This window comes from Nicotiana tomentosiformis, chromosome 10 (assembly GCF_000390325.3).
Source record: "Nicotiana tomentosiformis chromosome 10, ASM39032v3, whole genome shotgun sequence".
In the NCBI taxonomy this organism is placed as follows: Eukaryota; Viridiplantae; Streptophyta; class Magnoliopsida; order Solanales; family Solanaceae; genus Nicotiana; species Nicotiana tomentosiformis.
The window spans coordinates 63,386,679-63,404,581 of NC_090821.1; the positions used below are offsets into that span (position 1 = coordinate 63,386,679).

At 41.3% G+C, this 17,903-nt stretch overlaps 1 protein-coding gene across 2 annotated transcripts; it reads left to right on the top strand.

The window, feature by feature from the left end:
• The first annotated feature begins 14,369 nt into the window (after positions 1-14,369).
• LOC104113151 (uncharacterized) lies at positions 14,370-17,224 on the top strand. Of its 2 annotated transcripts, XM_009623254.3 has the most exons (5): positions 14,370-14,701; positions 15,639-15,706; positions 15,806-15,981; positions 16,598-16,706; positions 16,811-17,224. In XM_009623254.3, exons 1-5 carry the CDS (start codon positions 14,452-14,454, stop codon positions 17,111-17,113), a joined length of 906 nt encoding a protein of 301 aa, XP_009621549.1. In that variant the 5' UTR covers positions 14,370-14,451; the 3' UTR covers positions 17,114-17,224. The 2 variants fall into 2 exon arrangements, with proteins under 2 accessions (XP_009621549.1, XP_070043699.1); XM_070187598.1 differs by lacking the exon at positions 14,370-14,701 and having other exon boundaries at positions 15,793-15,981.
• The last annotated feature ends 679 nt before the right edge of the window (positions 17,225-17,903 follow it).

Below are 17,903 nucleotides of genomic sequence, written 5' to 3' on the forward strand. Positions count from 1 at the left end.
TAATTCACTTCAACTTGACTAGCATTCTGTAAAATTTCGACAAAGTTCAAGTACGTTGTTATTTGAATCTTCCTCCTTTAGGCCCGAGTAATTGGGTAAAATTTACAAATAGCCACTTTGCAGCCTCTATAAGTGAAAAATAGTCATGTCATGTAGTTTTACATTCTACATGTGAAATTTCACGACATTGTCATGGAATTTAAACTTTCTATCCCAGTGGATTCAGAATTTGCACTTTACGAGTTAGGGATAGCATTGAACCCAATGATCATTTGAGTTCATGACTTCGAAATTTGGTATTTATATATATTTAGTAAGAAATTTAACACATATATAATGATGAAGCAAAAATTATTGAGTTTATTTGAACTCGTAACTTATACTATAAAGATTTGTTCCAAAAATAGAAATGTGAAATTCTTTATAAAATCTCTATATGGTAAAATAATTACAAGTTTGTGTATATTTGAACGACAATATCTTACCCAATTCTCTTTCTTCCTATTTCAAGCAACTTCACAGTTTAACAATAAATTTCGCCACGGGCGGAAACTTGTAGAATGCAAATTAAGGTAAATTGCATAAGTCACATTTAGTCAAAAAATTTGACAAGAGTGAGTTGCTCTAGCGGTGAGCACCCTCAACTTCCAACCAAGAGGTTGTGAGTTCAAGTCACCCCAACAACAAGGTAGGGAGTTCTTGGAGGGAGGGAGCTGAGGTTTATCGGAAACAGTCTCTCTGCGGTAAGGTATGCGTACACACTACCCTTATACTGGGTGGTTGTTGTTGCATTTAGTCAAAAAAAATTGGGGCATTAAGAATTTATAAGTCGCATTATGAATAAGTCGCTGCAACGGCCAGCAATCTAGCGAGATTGAAGGAAGCCTGCTAAGTCGAATAATAGAAAGCCGAGGAATCCGTGACCGGGCGAGGATTATGGCGGAGATCTCAGCATGTATCAAGTCAAGACCGGTTGATTAGCCAATTTGGAGATTTCCTTTTGTATTTAGAATTGTACCATATGTAGAACTCCTCTGCTATAAAAAGGAGTTCCAATCATTTTGTAAGGGGGACATTCACGCATAACAAAGCAATATATTACGTTTTCTCTCTTAAGCTCTCTTATTCAGTTCTTGCTTTTCAATAATATACTCAGTTGGTTCGAGGGCGACCTAGCTCGAGGGTCAAAGTTGCGCGTTACATTGGTTTGCTTCATTTTACAGTTAATTTCTAACTTCAATTCTCATATTTCTCAGTTTGTGCCAAGTGAAATCATATATCCTTAAAACCACTTATAAATTTAATTGTTATCCGATTTTAAGGGTAAACAGTTTGGCGCCCATCATGGGGCTAAGGATAATAGTGATTGTCTCGTGCTAATTTTCATAACACACACTACTTTACACTTGTTCTTGTAAGTGTTTTTTATTCCAGGATCAGCATGTCGAACTCTCAAGCAGTATCCACACACATAGACAATGGCCTTGGTTTTCATGGCGAAAATGACAACGTAGCCGCCCCAGGAAACAAAGTGCCTCCAGTTGACCTCGAGGGAGTACCAGTTGCAGACCACATCGACGTCAGTTCCCATGTTGCCCTGAATGCAAATCTGGGCGTCGACCCCGAAAATAGCAACCGCAGAGACGTTCGATCAGCCGGTCAAAACACACAGGGTGACGAAGAAGGCGGAATCAGCCTTCGAATAATATTTGAAATGCTACAGTCTCAACAAGCTGCAATAGCACAACTTCAAAATCAGAACCACACACCGAGCAGGGTCGAAACCCGAGCCATCATAGGAAGTTGTTGTTCACATGGCCAAACCAGTGCCGGGGAGGTCAAATGTGAATGAGTCAGGGACCGACCCCGCTATCTTGAAAATGTTCGAGGAGCTGACAAAGCGAATTGAATCGGGGGAGAAGAAGATTGAAGCGAATGGCAAAAAAGTGGAAATATATAACTCCCGAATTGATCAAATTTCGGGGGCACCACCGATTTTGAAGGGTTTGGATTCAAAGAAGTTCGTACAAAATCCCTTCCCCCGAGAGCGGCTCCTAAGCCCATTCCGAAGAAATTCCGCATGCCAAAAATTCCCAAGTATAATGGAACTACCGACTCCAACGAGCATGTCACTTCTTACACATGCGCAATAAAGGGGAACGATCTAGAGGACGATGAGATTGAGTCCGTATTGCTAAAGAAATTCAGAGAAACTTTATCAAAGGGGGCGATGATATGGTACCATAATTTGCCACCTAACTCCATTGATTCTTTTGCCATGCTCGCAGATTCCTTCGTTAAAGCACACGCCGGAGCGATAAAGGTCGAGACTAGAAAGTCGGACCACTTCAAAGTAAAAAAGAAAGACAACGAGATGCTCAGAGAGTTCGTATCTCAGTTCCAAATGGAGGGTATGGATCTGCCCCCGGTTGCCGACGATTGGTCCGTTCAAGCTTTTACGCAAGGCCTAAACATACGAAATTCGGCAGCCTCACAACAGTTAAAGCAGAACTTGATCGAATATCCAGCTGTAATCTAGGCCGATGTGCATAATCGGTACCAGTCAAATATTAGGGTCGAGGATGACCAGCTGGGGGCTCCTTCCGGGTTCGTTTATCCAAACAGGACCATCGACAGAGTTAAAAGGGATATTGACCGGGAACCACAGTCAAACAAATATTGATATCAGCCATACAGTGGAGATCGAAGAAACAACGGACTGGATGTAACCCCGTTCAAATTGATAGAAGAAATGATCGAGGACAGAGCTATCGAGGGCTCATGAGTAAGAGCGGTTTAGACAGAAATGTCGAACCCAAAGAAGCACCACGACTATTGGAATACAACTTCAACATTGATGTATCAGCTATTGTATCGGCCATTGGCGCATCAAAGACACCAGGTGGCCCTGACCTCTGTAGACCGATCTGGCTCAGAGAAATCCTAATCAAATGTGCAAATATCATGGCACCCATCGTCATAGAACAGAAGATTGAAGACAGCTGAGGGAGAAGGTAGCCCATTTGTTCAATGAAGGGCATCTTCGAGAATTCTTAAGCGATCGGGCTAAAAGACACTTCAAGAACAGAGATTCAAACAGACAGAATGAGCAAGAAGAGCCGCAACACGTGATCCACATGATTGTTGGAGGGGTCTATATTCCTCAGGGGCCCGTATTCAAATGCACCAAGGTGTCGATCACGAGGGAAAAGCGGACTCGAGACTATGTACCGGAAGGGACCTTGTCTTTCAATGACGAGGATGCAGAGGGGATCTTACAACCCCATAACGACGCACTGGTAATATCTGTCCTTATGAATAAAATTCAAGTCAAATGTGTTTTGATTGATCCAGGTAGCTCGGCCAACATTATTCGATCGAGGGTCGTAGAACAGCTTGGCCTACAAGATCAAATTATGCCCGCAACCCGAGTACTTAACGGCTTCAACATGGCAAGCGAAACCACCAAAGGTGAAATTGCTTTGCCAGTGAACGTGGTTGGGACCATACAAGAAACAAAGTTCTATGTGATCGAGGGTGACATGAGGTACAACGCCCTGTTCGAAAAGCCGTGGATCCATAACATGAGGGCAGTACCCTCGACCCTTCACCAAGTTCTGAAGTTCCCGACATCGGAAGGAGTCAAAACAGTGTACGGGGATCAACCCGCCGCCAAGGAGATGTTTGCAGTCGATGAAGTGAGACTGGTATCGGCACTCTCATCAATGAAGGGATCAGATTTGAAGGGAAAGAAGGAGGCCAAATAGCAACCACAGACACCGGCCTCGACCCGATTGCAGGATCAAGGGATCGACGAGGATGACGACTACTGGATCCCTCGATCCTTCATAATTCCCGATGACTCCGACACCACCAAGTCAACGGCCGAAGAACTAGAACAAGTCACACTAGCCAAGCATCAGCCCGGATGAAAGGTATACCTAGGCACGGGGCTAACCCCCGAGCTCAGGAAAAAACTTATTCATTTCCTTAAAGCTAACACGGATTGATTTGCTTGGTCCCACCTTAATATGACAGGGATCCCATTAGAAATTATAACTCACAAACTGGGCCTGGACCCTAAATTCCGCCCGGTGAAGCAAAAAAAAGAGGCCCCAGTCCGAGGTCAAACATGCCTTCATCAAGGATGAGGTATCCAAACTTCTCAAAATAGGATCCATTCGGGAAGTAAAGTACCCCCGAATTGTTAGCAAACATAGTGGTAGTCCCTACGAATGGAAACAAACTTAGAATATGTGTAGATTATAAAGACCTGAATAAAGCATGCCTCAAGGATTCTTTTCCTTTGCTTAATATCGATCGTATGATCGATACCACGGCTGGCCACGAGACTCTCAATTTTTTCGATGCCTACTTCGGGTACAATCAGATGCAGATGAACCCGGAGGATCAGGAAAAAATGTCACGACCCAAATCGTAGGGCCGTGACGGGCACCCGGTGCCTAACTCAATCGAGTACCAATGTAACGTATCATTCTTATCATACTATCATGGGTAAATGAACCGGAAAGGTCGTCATGAGATAACTAGAATTAAACATAAGAGAATACTTTATATGGGATGACCCAACATGATATAGAAGCTTATGCATGCGACATACGGGCCTATAAGGCCGACATGATCATTTGTATACTCAAAACATAGGCCGACAAGGACATACAAGTATCCATATACATGACATATGTCTACAAGCCTCTAAGAGTACATAAACATCATAAAGGTCGGGACAGGGTCCCACCATACCAATAAATACATGTCCAAATCATACTGACCAAATAGGTAACTTCGGAGCAAGTAGAGTATACCAACACCTTCCGCTGAGCTGATAGCCTAATAGGAGGACTCTCAACCTGTCTATCGGGACCTGCGGGCATGAAACGCAGAGTCCCCATATCATTTTCATCCCAAAACATTATAAGAATAATTTTCAAAAATAGTCCACACACCTAGCACCTTAACTTTTATCGTCAACCTCTTGTTTTTCATGTTGTCTTCTTCAATCCACTGAATTAGCACATAGATAAGCTTAACAACAGCAGCCACAACATAATCAAACTATTTATAACAATTTCCATCCATAACCAACCATATATATAGCCTCAACACAGCCCACAAAAAAAGAAAGATAACCATTCCTTATGCCATGTCAATTACTATCTTAAAGATTTTAACTCAAACAACACATGATTAACCTTAAGCACAACCAAGAACATGATTTACATATCTTAGGCAGTAGATACAACTTGAAATTTCAGTCATAACAACATATATATATATATATATATATATATATATATATATATATATATATATATATATATATATATATATATAGCCTTAAAACAACCTAACAAAAGATAACAACTCTTCCCCCTTTCAAGTGTAATCTTGTAATCTTCATCCAATAACTTAACCAACACATAGATAATATTAATACCAAGAAATAGGGTGTTATACATACCTTAAAGAATCTGGAAAAAACTCAAACCAAAGCTTCCCTTATCTTACAACCACCCTTAATCACATCACGATACCATAGAGACTCTCTTCTTCACTTAGGCTAACTTTTGATGATGATTTGAGTTAATTTCCCTTGAGTTTGGTTCTTGGGATCTTGAGATATGTTAGGGAGGGTTTTGGAGAGCTGTTAGATGAAATTTAGGTGATAAATAACCCAAAATGAGTCTGAAACACCTTTAAAAAGACGTAAGGTCGGAGGTCATCTCAAGTGGGTACCAACCGAGCTGCTTGTGCAGTCTAGCAAAAATGCGGATATCTCTCTACGCCGATGTCGTATCGACGAACAGTTTGCATCGTTACAAACTAGATACATGGATATTTCATTTAATATAAAGATCTCCCTGTAACGCTCAATATATTGGGAGAAAACTGCCTCGCAACCTGGCCTATAAACCTGCCAGTTTCTCTGAAGTACGGCGACGTGACTTGGCGATCCTACTTTAAAAATCTATATTTCTCTACCCCGATATCGTATCAATAAATGGTTTGGACCGTTGAAAATTAGGTTTAAATACCTTCATTTTTGTATGATATATATCCCAAAATGATATCATAAAGCTTACGAATTAATTTCTCAAAATGGGTCGTTACAAGGCAAATCTTAGCTCGATTTTTCCGCAACTTAAATCTAATTTTTTTCCAAACTTTATATTTCATATCCAAACATCATATATAGTCATATCATGACTTTAAACTCATTTAAATCATTATTAACAAATCTCATATTTATCTTAACTTACTTAAGATTTCGGTAAACCTTTCTTATCCTTATAGAAGAATTTCGTCCCTTTTTAGCTTACATTTGATAATCCTATAATGACAGTGACGTCTGAAGTACGGGGTGTAACAACAAGTTCCCTTAGAAAAATTTGTCCCCGAATGATAACCCTTAAAGGCTTCCGAAAATGGGACGTGACATCATTGAATCACTTTATATACTTTTAAAGAGGATCTCATTTTCAAGATTATATCAATTGACTTACGACGTACTTTTACGTACAAAAATATGGGGTGTAACAAAAGACCTCGTTTATCACTAAGTACGGTACCTACTATTATAATGTAATGCCATTCGGTCTAAAAAATGCTGGTGCAACTTATCAACGCCTAGTAAACTGAATGTTCGAAGAACAAACATGAAAATCAATAGAAGTTTATATTGATGACATGTTAGTTAAATCTCTGCGAGCAGAGGACCATTTAAAGCATTTGCAGGAGACTTTCGATATACTGAGGAAGGATAATATGAAGCTCAACCCCAAAAAGTATGCATTCGGGATTGGCTCGGGCAAGTTTCTTGGTTTCATGGTGTCCAATCGGGGAATCGAGATCAACCCCGATAAAATCAAAGCTATCGAGGATATCAAGGTAGTGGATAATGTAAAGTTCGTGCAGAGGATTACGAGGCGGATAGCCGCTCTAGGACGATTCATTTCGAGATCCTCAGATAAGAGCACCGATTCTTCTTGCTGCTTAAGAAGAAAAGCAATTTTGCATGGACTCCGGAATGCAAGCAGGCCTTGGAGGAACTAAAGCGGTATTTATCGAGCTCGCCGCTGCTTCACACCCCGAAATTGGATGAACATCTTTACCTGTACTTGGCAGTCTCGGAGATAGCGGTAAGTGAAGTCCTAGTCCGAGAAGAACAAGGTACACAACTCCCTATCTATTATGTTAGTCGGACCTTAGGTAAGGCCGAAACTAGATATCCACACTTAGAAAAATTAGCACTTGCTTTAATAAGCACCTCTAGGAAACTAAAACCATATTTCCTATGTCATCCAATATGTGTTGTAACAACTTATCCTCTTCGAAATATTTTGCACAAACCCGAGCTTTCGGGTGGATTGGCCAAATGGGCCGTAGAAATCAGTGGGTACGGTATTGAGTATCGACCCCGAACCACCATCAAGTCTCAAATCTTGGCGGACTTTATGGCTGACTTTACGCCGGCCCTCGTACCCGAGGTTGAAAAAGAACTACTGATAAAATCGGTTACATCTTCAGAAGTCTGAACCCTCTTTATGGACGGTGCTTCGAATATGAAGGAGTCCGGACTAGGCATCGTACTAAAATCACCCATATGTAATCTAGTTAGACAGTCTATCATAACTACAAAATTGACTAACAATGAGGCCGAGTATGAAGCCATGATTGCAGGTCTTGAACTAGCTAGAAGCTTGGGAGCGGAGGTCATAGAGGCTAAGTGTGTTTCCCTCCTTGTGGTAAACCAAGTTAACGGGACTTTTGAAGTCCGAGAAGACCGAATGTAGAGGTACTTGGATAAACTACAAGTGACTCTACATCGATTTAAGGAATGGACTTTGCAATATGTACCCCGAGAATAGAACAACGAGGTCGACGCTATTGCAGACTTAGGTTCATCGGTCGAAGACGACGAACTCAACTCAGGGAATGTCGTACAACTCATGAGATCGGTAATCGAAGAAGGTCACGCCGAGATAAACTCCACAAGTTTAACCTGGGATTGGAGAAATAAATATATAGAGTACTTAAAGAATGGGAAGCTTCCATCAGATCCAAAGGAGTCGAGAGCTCTACGCACAAAGGCAACACGGTTCACTTTGTCCTGTTTAGAAGGACGTTCGATGGACCGTTGGTAATATGTTTGGGACCGGGAGATACCGACTACATCCTACGGGAAATTCACGAGGGCACTTGTGGAAATCATTTCGGTGCCGATTCGCTGGTCCACAAAGTAATCAGAGCAGGGTACTATTGGATCGATATGGGGAAGGATGCAAGGGAGTTCTTTCGAAAATACGACAAATGCCAAAGGCATGCGCCCATGATTCATCAACCCGGGGAACTACTCCACTCGGTCCTGTCCCCATGGCCCTTTATGAAATGGGGAATGGACATCGTTGGCCCTCTCCCGCCGACCCCAAGTAAAGTTTAGTTTATTTTGTTTATGACCGATTATTTCTCTAAATGGGTTGAAGCACATGATTTCGAGAAAGTCAGAGAAAAAGAAGTCATAGACTTCATTTGGGACTACATCATATGTCGATTCGGGATGCCCTTCGAGATTGTATGTGATAATGGAAAACAATTCATCGGCAGCAAAGTAATTAAATTTCTCGAGGATCATAAGATCAAAAGGATCCAATCAACACCTTATCATCCCAGCGGGAACGGACAAACCGAATTGACCAACAAAACCATCATCCAAAATCTTAAGAAGAGATTGACCGACGCCAAAGGAAAATGGAGAGAAATACTACCCGAGGTTCTATGGGCATACCGCACAACATCGAAATCCAGTACTGGAGCAACACCGTTCTCGTTAGTTTATGGCACCGAAGCTCTGATCCCGGTCGAGGTCGGAGAACCTAGCATTAGGTTTCGATATGCAACAGAGGAGTCGAATAATGAGACCATGAATAAGAGCCTAGAATTGTTGGACGAAAGACGCGAAGCCGCTCTCGTCCGATTAGCCGCCCAAAAATAGCGGATCGAAAGATACTACAATCGAAAAGCCAATCTTCGACATTTTAACGTCGGGGACTTGGTGCTAAGAAAATTCACCCTCAAAACCCGAAATTCGAATGAAGGGAAACTGGGTCCGAACTGGGAAGGACATTACCAGGTTATCGAAATCATCGGAAAAGGATCCTACAAGCTCGGCACGATGAATGACGAATGACTGCCGAGTAATTGGAACGTATCGCACCTAAAACGATACTACTACTAAGGTATGCCCCCTCCCATTTTCATTTATATTTTAAACTAACCCTTGCAGGTGTTCGACTAGAAACAACGATGGATTCTTCGACACGAAACCTTTAGGTCTGAAAGAACGCGTTGCACTCCTTTTCTCTTAGACCAGTTTTGTCCCAAATAGGTTATCCAGCGAGGTTTTTAATGAGGCAACCATTGATCGTGCTAACTTAGAACAATTCAACAGTATCCGAGGCTTCTTTACAATCAACCTCGAATACTGGGGGGCATTGCCCTCTAATGTCAACTTTGATGCGAGGAAGTTACTTCATGGCAGCGGGGTCTCGATAGGAAAAGTTTGTAAGGGCCAAACGGTCAAACGAACCGTGCCTGCGTATTTTACTTGAGCCCTGGCACAAAACATCTACGCATGTATAATCATTTATAAAGAGAAGTATTTTTCTTTACAGATATCTCATGCCTTAGCAACTTTTTCTACTTTACAATTTCATACTCTCGATCTATTATGTAAACAGGCTTAAGGGCCGACCATAACCAGAGTTCGGATAATTACCCCCACGCTCGGGGACTGCCGTCCAAAAAATAAACGAGATCGAATTATTAAAACTCCGAGATCATAAGACCTTTTAGGCAACCCTAGATTTTTATAGGCCACGGCCACCCCACTCGGGGACTGGCACTTCGGGAAAGCTCAAAGTAAAATGGGAAAATAAGCCCAAGGGGAAAATCCCGAACTAAAGAGCCTACGACCGAATTAACACGGGTCAGAGACGTCCGAATTTTGTAACAAAATATGCCTTCGAATTCTTTCATAAACCGGTTAAAAAGGCTACCCTCGGCAAAATCATAAAAGGCTTCGATAATATCAAGCCTCGAAAACTCTAATGAGTATAAAATTGTTCGAACTCTCGAACAATTCCTTATTTCATACTAAGGCATTACAAGTTTTGCAAATACAAATGATAAAAAACTTTTTCAAGCCGTAAAGGGGAGAAAGCCATAAACAATCTTTTTACAAAAGCCTAAGGGCTATTTTTTGCTTTGAGTTCGAGAGACCATCCTCGCTCAAATAAAAACCTAAGGGTTACCTTACTTCGAGTTTTAGCAAGCACTCACTCGATCGTAAAGCCTAAGGGTTATACTAGTTCGGTTTCAATCAAATTGTCTAAACCTCGGACCTTAGAATATAACTTTATAATTTTATAAGGCAGAAAGGAAGAAAGTTTTTATATATATATGTCAAAAATCATTTACAAGGGCAGCATGGCCCGATCAAATTTCTCTACAAAAGATCGAAGCGGTCTTAAAAGAAACACAAAAAATACTAATCCTAAAGGACTTAGTCTTCTCTGGGAGCAGCATCTTCACCCTCGAGGCCTTCTTTGCTTTCAGATCTGCTCATACTCCCAGAATCATCATCATCAGGAAAAGCCAACACTCTCGCTTCAGCTTCAAGCTCCTTAGCATTCTTGATCTCGGCTGTAAGATCGAAGCCACGAGCATGAATCTCCTCGAGAGTCTTCCTTCGAGACTGGAATTTAGCATGCTCGACAACCCAGTTTTCTCGAGCCTAAGCAGCTTCGGCAATCTCCTTTGTTCGAACCTGAGCAGCTTCAACGTCGGGCCGGTAGACGGCCACCATTGCATCAGCATTTGCCTTGGCCATTTCGACCTCCGATTTGGCCGCTGCAAGTTCTGTGGCCAGCCTCTCTCGATCGGAAGTTGCTGAACCCAACCGAGACTGGAACTCCTTAATTTTCTTGGCTTGTACCAAGTCATTCTCTTTCAAGCTTCGGAGTTGGGTCCCAGCCGAGGCTAGTTGAGCTCGGGCAACCTCCTTTTTCTGAGGCAAGGCGGTCCATGTTCTTCTTCCATGCCTCGGCCTCTGCTTTCACTGCGTCCACTTCCCCACGAAGCTGCCCGATCACATCGAGCTTTCGCTGGACCTGTGGGATGGAACTGTTAGCCACCACACCCCGAGTCAGTGTCATTAACTTCAAAGATTTGTTTTACCTGCTCGACCAGATTAGCTTGTTCTTTCTGAGCTGCTTCTAGCTCAGCCCGAAGTCCTTTTTCTTCCCCTTCTCTTTGCTTATTGTGAAGCTTGAAGGCATCTCTCTCCTCAGTAAGCCCTTGGATTTTGGCTTCGTACCGGCTCAGCTCCCCTCGGGATCGGAAGAAAGCCTCGTGATGAAGCACAAAAGCCTACAAAATAGAAAGAATGAATTATATAAGGGGAGAAAAGTACAAGTATGAAAATTGACAAAGAAAATATGAACTTACCCAGTTCAGGGCTTGTTGGGCTTAGTTGAAAAGACAAGGCGCTCCCACCCCGTCCGTCTGGGCTTGGTCTTCTTCCATGACCAAACATCGGAGGTAGCTAGCCACCCCTATGGGGGCAGCAAGAACCCGGGCATCCTCCGGGACCGTGATAACGATTGTTCGCTTACGCCCGGGATCGACACTAGGGGCCGGAATCTGATTGGTCAGTTTAAAACTCGAGGAAGCCTCGCCCGAGGTCTTCTTCATAGCCTCCAAGTCACTCAAACCGGTGACATCTTCTACCCCAACAAAATAACCATGGAAAGGATCTTCCTCTCTGTGGGCTCCCTCCCCGTGACAAGTCTCCACGGCCTGAGCGTCGCTTATCATCGACTCGAAAAATGAAGGAAACGAGGGGGAATCCCCAATCTCTATTTCCCCGAGTGGGTCTTTTTGGGCGTCGCCTCTATCTTGGGGAGCCTCAAGCCCGATTTCTGCACCGACATCCACCGCATTTTCAATGGTCTCTTCGCCCTGAGATAAAGCATCTTCGGTTCCTCTCGGCTTGGGGAATTGGGCCGAAGTCTACTCCTCGACCTCATCAAGCCTAGACGGAGTAGTATCAACTCCCACCGGTTCCAAAGTTCTCTGAATCTCGGTGCTAGCTCGCGCACGGGCCACCAGCCGGAATTATCTTCTTTCTCCTCTTCTTCTTCTTCTTCTTCTTCTTCTTCTTCCTCCCTTAGTCTTTGGACTAACTCCATAGTCAGTGGGATTGTGTTCCCCTTGGGTTTACGGGCTATTCTCTTCTTGGGTTTTTGACCCTCGGAGTTCGAGGCCCTTTTCCTCTTATTCTCCTTCGCCATTTTCGAGATAGGTGGTGAAACTTCTTCATCACCGGACGAGGTTCTCATAATTGCATCCTTTCCGAGACCTACAAAAGGAGAAAGTAAGTAAACTCATGTTTGAAAAGATGCTTGAACGATAGGGAAATCGGTAAGTCAGGAAGAAGGCTTACCATGAGTACGAGCCTCCCACCAGCCCTTTGACAAATCGCGCCATGTGCGCTCAGCGTATGTTGATATCGAAACCAGGCTCCTAACCCAGTTTCCGAGGTGGGGAACCGCACCCGGCATCCAAGCAACGACTGCATCGAGAAAAACACTGATAAGAAAGGGTGAAGAAGTAAATACAACGAACAGAAATTAAAGACGGAATCATACTTACGTTTCATATTCCATTTCTCAGGAAATGGCATGCTCTCAGTCGGGATTAGGTCCGTGGTCTTCACCCGAACGAACTGGCCCATCCAGCCCCGATCTTTGTCTTCATCTATACTCGAGATAAGCGCCTTGGTGGCCCGACGTTGAAGCTTTATAAGGCCACCTCGATAGAGTCGAGGGCTATATAATCTTATAAGGTGGTCAAGGGTGAAGGGAAGCCCGTCGATTTTGCTCACGAAGAAACGAAGCAGTATCTCGATCTCTAGAAAGAAGGGTGAATTTGGCCGAGGGTCACCTGGTATTTCTTGTAGAAGTCTACGATGACTGGATCGAGGGGACCCAACGTGAAAGGATAAGTGTAAACACTCAGGAACCCTTCCACGTGGGTAGTGATCGCTTCTTCTGGTGCCGGTATCACAACCTCTTTATTTCCCAAGTTGTAATCTTTCTTCACCTGGTCAAGAAGGCTTTTGGATATTGAGCATATATATCTCGATACCGGCTCGCATCGACCAGGAACCGATGAGGGTTTCTCGACCTTAAAGTCAAAATCAATGAGACACCCCCCAGGAATAAGTTCTTCAGGGTGTGGCTCCACCACTGGTTTTTTGCCGGTCGGCCGAGATGAGGAAGCAGCCTCTTTCTGCGGAACAGTTTTAGATGTTTTGGCCATTTGGTGTTTGTGGGTAAAGAAGAATGGAGATTGAAGTATTTGGTGTTTTAGGAAGAACAAGCAAAGAAACTCAAAAACCTGAAGATAGGAAGCTTTGGAGAAGGCAAAGAACTATGGAGATTGGAATGAAAAAGATTTGAAAGTAAAGTTTGAAATAATAAAGAATGGGGCTATTTATCGGTTTCACAACGACGGTTCAAAACTGGTAATGGCCGTCTGTTGACTGACTAGCATTAAATACCCGAAAAACTGTACCGACGAGACGTTTCTGTCACTCCTGCTGCTTATGTCACGACGATTATGTCATGATGTATCGAGGTGAAGATCGAAGGCTCAAATCGTTTCTTGTCATTACTCTCCAAAAAATGAGGGGACTATCTGTATAAAGTCAAAATCGGTATGGTTAATCGAGACCGAGAAGGATAGAGATCTAGCGAGATCGAATGAAGCCTCCTAAGTCGAATAACAGAAAGCCGAGGAATCTATGACCGGGCGAGTATTGTGACGGAGATCTCGGCATGTATCAAGTCAAGACCGGTTGATTAGCCAATTAGGAGATTTCCTTTTGTATTTAGAATTATACCATATGTAGAATTCCTCTACTATATAAAGGGGGTTCCAATCATTCTGTAAGGGGGACATTCATGCATAACAAAGCAATATATTATGTTTTCTCTCTTAAGCTCTCTTATTTAGTTGTTCAGTTCTTGCTTTTCAATAATATACTTAGTTGGTTCGATGGCGACCTAGCTCGAGGGTTAAAGTTGCGTGTTACATTGGTTTGCTTCATTTAATAGTTAATTTCTAATTTCAATTCTCATATTTCTCAGTTTGTGCCAAGTGAAATCACATATACTTAAAGCTACTTATAAATTTAATTATTATCCGATTTTTAGGTAAACACGTCTAGTCAAAAAAAAAATTGGGGCATTAAGAATTTATAGGTCGCATTATGAATAAGCGACTTATGTAAAGAGTGCCGCAGCACCCAGCAGAACAAAACAACACAGCTCCACTCTCAGTTTGCGACTTTCTGCTGCTCAAAGGACGATGAGAAGTATACTCAGTAGCAAAATCAGCAATTTCTTGCGAAACCCTTTATTCTCTACACCTCTCCATCACCATCACCATCGGTTTCCAACAATACTGCAACCAAAACAAAGCCTTCACAATCTTTGTAATGGTTTGCAAAATGGTGTTCCTTTTAATAAACTCATCTCAGTTTCAGCTCTTCGGTACTTGAGCACTAATTCTTTAGAAGAAATAACCCCAGATAGAAATGAAAACGACCCACTTCACTGTAAGCTCTGTCGTTTCATTTTTTTGTGTTACTCTAATTCAGTTCCTCATTAGGTGTTTGATATTTTGTTTATGTGGTGGTTTATATTCTGGGTTCTCATTCTTAATGTTGAGGTGATTCGTGCTTATTATTTCAATGATGAAGATATCGTATATGTCTTTTTTATGACGGTGGTGTCAGCTTATGCACACCTGCATTATTTTACTGGGCACCTGCTACCTACTGCTAGCACAAGTAATGGATAACTCTGATTACTTAGACTTAGACAGATAGATAGAAAGAATTCACCTATTGTTTTTTGGCTTGCTGGGATTTGAATCTAAAACCTCGTGATTTTGCTTCCACCTCATTGACCACTATGCCACACCCTTAGAGTTATATTGTTATGTTGGCGAAGCAACAAATGAAAATGTTGATGAGTGAGGCTGAATTCAGTGGTGGAGCTTGGAATTTATATAAGGAGTTTCGAGAAAACAATAGAATGTGACAGTTAAGATTTGAACTTGTGACCTAAAGCAATTTTTGGACCCCCTTCACTACTATACTAGAATTTTTCCTTATGTCAAGGGGATTCAATAGCTTATATATAACCAAAAACAAATTTTACCCTGTTTATGCGGTATAATTTGTCAACAAAGGGGATTCAGTTGAACCCCGTTCTCCCACCTGGTTCCGCCATTGAGATTGGCAGCAGTGGTAGTGTACCTCCACCAACAACTAGTAGATTGGAGGTTTGACTTGAAGTTAATTGGAAACATTATTCATCCTCCCTGGTGGGGCTAAAAGAATTGGCAGTGTTCATTTACTCTGAGAAATATAAGGATGTTCGCTCTTTAATTGTTTCTTATTCCGATTGAATTAAATTTAGTGAATTTTTGTCAAATTCGTCAATTTATATTCTCTCACACGGCCACACTTTGTGTGTTTATGTTTGAAGATGAAACGATTGCGGATGTAGAACCAATAGATTTATGGGAAGAAGAAGAAGAGGATGCTGAGCCTGAGGTATATGAACTTTTGGAGTTTTACGATTCAATATTTTTTTTTTATAATTTTTTTGTGTGTATATATGCTCAATTTGATTTTAGCAGTTCAAACGTTCAGATTGGTGATGGAGGTGATGGAGGGGGAATAGTTTTGCAAAATTGCCCTTGGGGTGAGCAGGCGTTATCCATTGCTCGTGATGTGCTGCTACAGTTCGGTGATGACATGGAGCTCTATGCATTCAAAACTAGTCCTCGCGGATACATCTATGTGAGATTAGACAAACTTCCAAATGAGTGAGTTGCTGCTTGCAGTACAGGCTTCTTGGCTATATCATGCACTCCTCTGCATTTTCAGAAATGAAGTAGAGCATGCGTTCCCTGAATTCTTTGTTGTATTTGGTTTTTAAAATTCTATTCTCCGGATTAATGTCACAATCAAGTCAACCCTCTGTCCCATTTTACTTAACGAAGTTTGAATGGTCACATAAAAGCGATATTGGTAAGTTTGACAAGTTAGTATTATGTCACTATTGAATTGTTAAACAAGTTCTTTTCGTTATAAAAGTGAGAATAGTGTAAAAGATTTTTGATTGTGAAAGCATGTCAAACATTTTGGTTATTCCAAACTAAAATGCGTGTTATATAACTTGTGATGGATAAGTAATTGGACTAGACCTCTTAGTTATAGGTAGTTATGGGTCATGTATAACTCTAGGTAGTTATAGGACCTCTTCCTTGCCTCAATTTCTTCCTCATTTTCCTTTCTATCCATAGCTTCGTGCAGATAGGACTTCATAAACGGAAAGTTGAGTGCATACTTCTAATAGTTTTCACTTGGTTATTGCACGTGAATTCTTTTGATATCTGTTCCTGGTGGTAGTGTTAGTGTGTAACGTACTCTTTACATCAGATATGGCTGTCCAAGTATGGATGAGATGGAAGAATTTAGCCGCCAATACAAGAAAAAGTTAGACGAAGCTGGTGCACTAGGGAAAATTCCTGATGATCTCGCCCTTGAGGTAACTGTTAAAACTGTAGTTGTCTTCTTTTTCTGTAAAAAAATTGATAATGGCTTGGGAGTATTGATCTTTGAAATAAACACTCTCTTTCCTGTGATCCTAAGGTATCATCTCCTGGTGCTGAGAGGCTACTAAAAGTACCAGATGACTTATCCCGCTTCAAGGACATGCCTATGAGAGTTAGCTATATCGAAGAAATGAACTCGAGAAACCTTGAAAAGGACGGAATATTCTTCTTAGAATCAGTTGATGCAGAATTAGGAAGCTGTATGTGGAAGTTGGCGGATGTTAAGGAGAATAGAGATCCAGCGGCCAAAGGAAGGCCTCTAAGCCGTAAACAGAAAGATTGGAGGTTAAAACTGCCTTATGCAATGGTTAAGAGGGTAACTTTGTACCTTGATTATTGAATTATGTTTAATTGTTGTAGGACTCAAGATGTTGATGTATATGCTGTTGCTTTATACACACTAAAGATTTTGACATAAATTTATGACAGTTCCTTTGGGTTAAGATTTTGACACACTTCTCTATTTTTTTTTTTTGGCAAGTTACATATTTGGCAGGTAAGCCAAAAATAGTTACATTCCCTAACCAAATATATAAAAAAAAATATGTAAATTATATATTAATATACACAAAATATATATTTTGTCGGTTATTATTTTGAAGGCGGCTATACTATGTAGTTTTCCCTTCTTCTTTTTTTCTTATTTCCTTATTATTGCTTTACTATTCTTATTTTTAGTAATGCTTGTATTTATCACAAGAAAAATTATGAGAGATCCCGAAAATTAAAGGGATTTCTACATAAATAGCCGGCAATTTTATTGTTTACTTTTTCTAGTCATATACATAGTTTATACATTGATTATACATAATTATACACATATAATGCATAAATTATGCATATATTATACCCCCCACTAGCTATTTTTAGTTTAAATAATTAGATGAGCGGCTATTTGGGTTAATTCTTCAAAATTAAACTTCACATTGTGTAACTTGTCTCAAATGTTTGACCTTTTCAGTTCTCCCTTCCATGTTCCCGTAAAACTAGTAAGTTTTAGAGAACTGCATAATTTTAGCTGCTCTTAAAAATAATAGCTGGTATTTTTTTTGTTGTTGCATATATATGTATTATATACATAATATATATAATACTTTTTAACTAGCAAATACAATTAGTTTCAGCCGACC

Excerpts from the sequence above, each read along its gene's own strand:
- LOC104113151 (XM_009623254.3), top strand. The coding sequence starts at position 14,452 with ATGAGAAGTATACTCAGTAGCAAAATCAGCAATTTCTTGCGAAACCCT. Across the intron at positions 15,982-16,597 it reads TTAGACAAACTTCCAAATGA|ATATGGCTGTCCAAGTATGG; the intron begins GTGAGTTGCTGC and ends TCTTTACATCAG. Across the intron at positions 16,707-16,810 it reads CTGATGATCTCGCCCTTGAG|GTATCATCTCCTGGTGCTGA; the intron begins GTAACTGTTAAA and ends TGTGATCCTAAG.